This window comes from Galeopterus variegatus, unplaced genomic scaffold (assembly GCF_000696425.1).
Source record: "Galeopterus variegatus unplaced genomic scaffold, G_variegatus-3.0.2 Scaffold16058, whole genome shotgun sequence".
NCBI lineage: Eukaryota > Metazoa > Chordata > Mammalia > Dermoptera > Cynocephalidae > Galeopterus > Galeopterus variegatus.
In genome coordinates this window covers 21045-21878 of record NW_007742169.1, presented here as the reverse complement: position 1 = coordinate 21878, position 834 = coordinate 21045, and the positions used below count along the sequence as shown (strand labels likewise).

The following is an 834-nucleotide window of genomic DNA, read 5'->3' as shown; positions in this document are numbered from 1 at the left end:
GAGCTGCTGTCCTCTCCCGCTGACTCTCTTGGTCATCGGTCACTGCCTGGGACACAACCCTGTGGACAGTCTCTGGCTCTTGCTTGCTGGGCGGAGCATTCTCGACAGCACTGCCTGCCTCGACATGCACAGTTTCCGTGGGATTCTCCTCCCGACGCTTCTTTCTCAGGTGATTCTGGATGCCTTTCAGGGGCCTGTCAGGTGGCTCTTGCTCTCGCTTTCTCCAAAGGTGATTCTGAAGCTCCTTCAAAGTCAGGATGTCACTGTCATTGTTGGAGGTATCCTCCTTGTCCTCTCCTCCTGTGGCCTTTCCAGAAGAGGCAGGTCGCTCCTGTACACTCAAGGAACCAGAGTGGGGGCCACTTTTCATCTCAGAGGTACTTCCTACGGTGCCTTCCAAGGCAGTTTCAACATCCGGCACTGGACAAGACGTTGGCTCACTGGAATCCGCAAGGGAGACAGGAACATTCTGTCTTGCTTGGTGCTGAGCTGCTGTAAGGAATTCCTCCACCTGCTCGGTGCGCTGTGGCTGCCTTCCAGTGTGTCCCAGGGCCAGGCTGTGCTGCCGTGGGGGTTGCTGCCCCAGCGAGCCTGCCTCCATGTCTCCCGCACCCTCTCGCTTAGCAACAGTGGTTCTTCCAAATCCCCGGGTTTGGCTGAAGCCCTTCCTTGTGGGTGTGATAGTCTCAGGTGCCTCCACACTGCTCGGGTCACCTTTATCTTCCATACCTAATGAGAAAATGTCATCACATCATGACCAGCAAGCCACTGAGTGAAAAGATCACACAAACTCAACCACACACAAGAGAGAGCACAACCTGCCTACATGTAAAT

The 834-nt window shown here is 55.0% G+C and overlaps 1 protein-coding gene across 1 annotated transcript in view; it reads right to left on the bottom strand.

Moving 5' to 3' along the window:
• The window catches only part of LOC103582397 (death-inducer obliterator 1-like), a 2929-nt gene that overhangs the window by 1368 nt on the left and 727 nt on the right, over positions 1-834 (bottom strand). The window contains exon 2 of the mRNA XM_008564003.1: positions 25-729. Within this exon, the coding sequence (XP_008562225.1) occupies positions 25-727 (703 nt within the window). The 5' untranslated portion in view covers positions 728-729. The remainder of the gene's footprint in view (positions 1-24; positions 730-834) is intronic.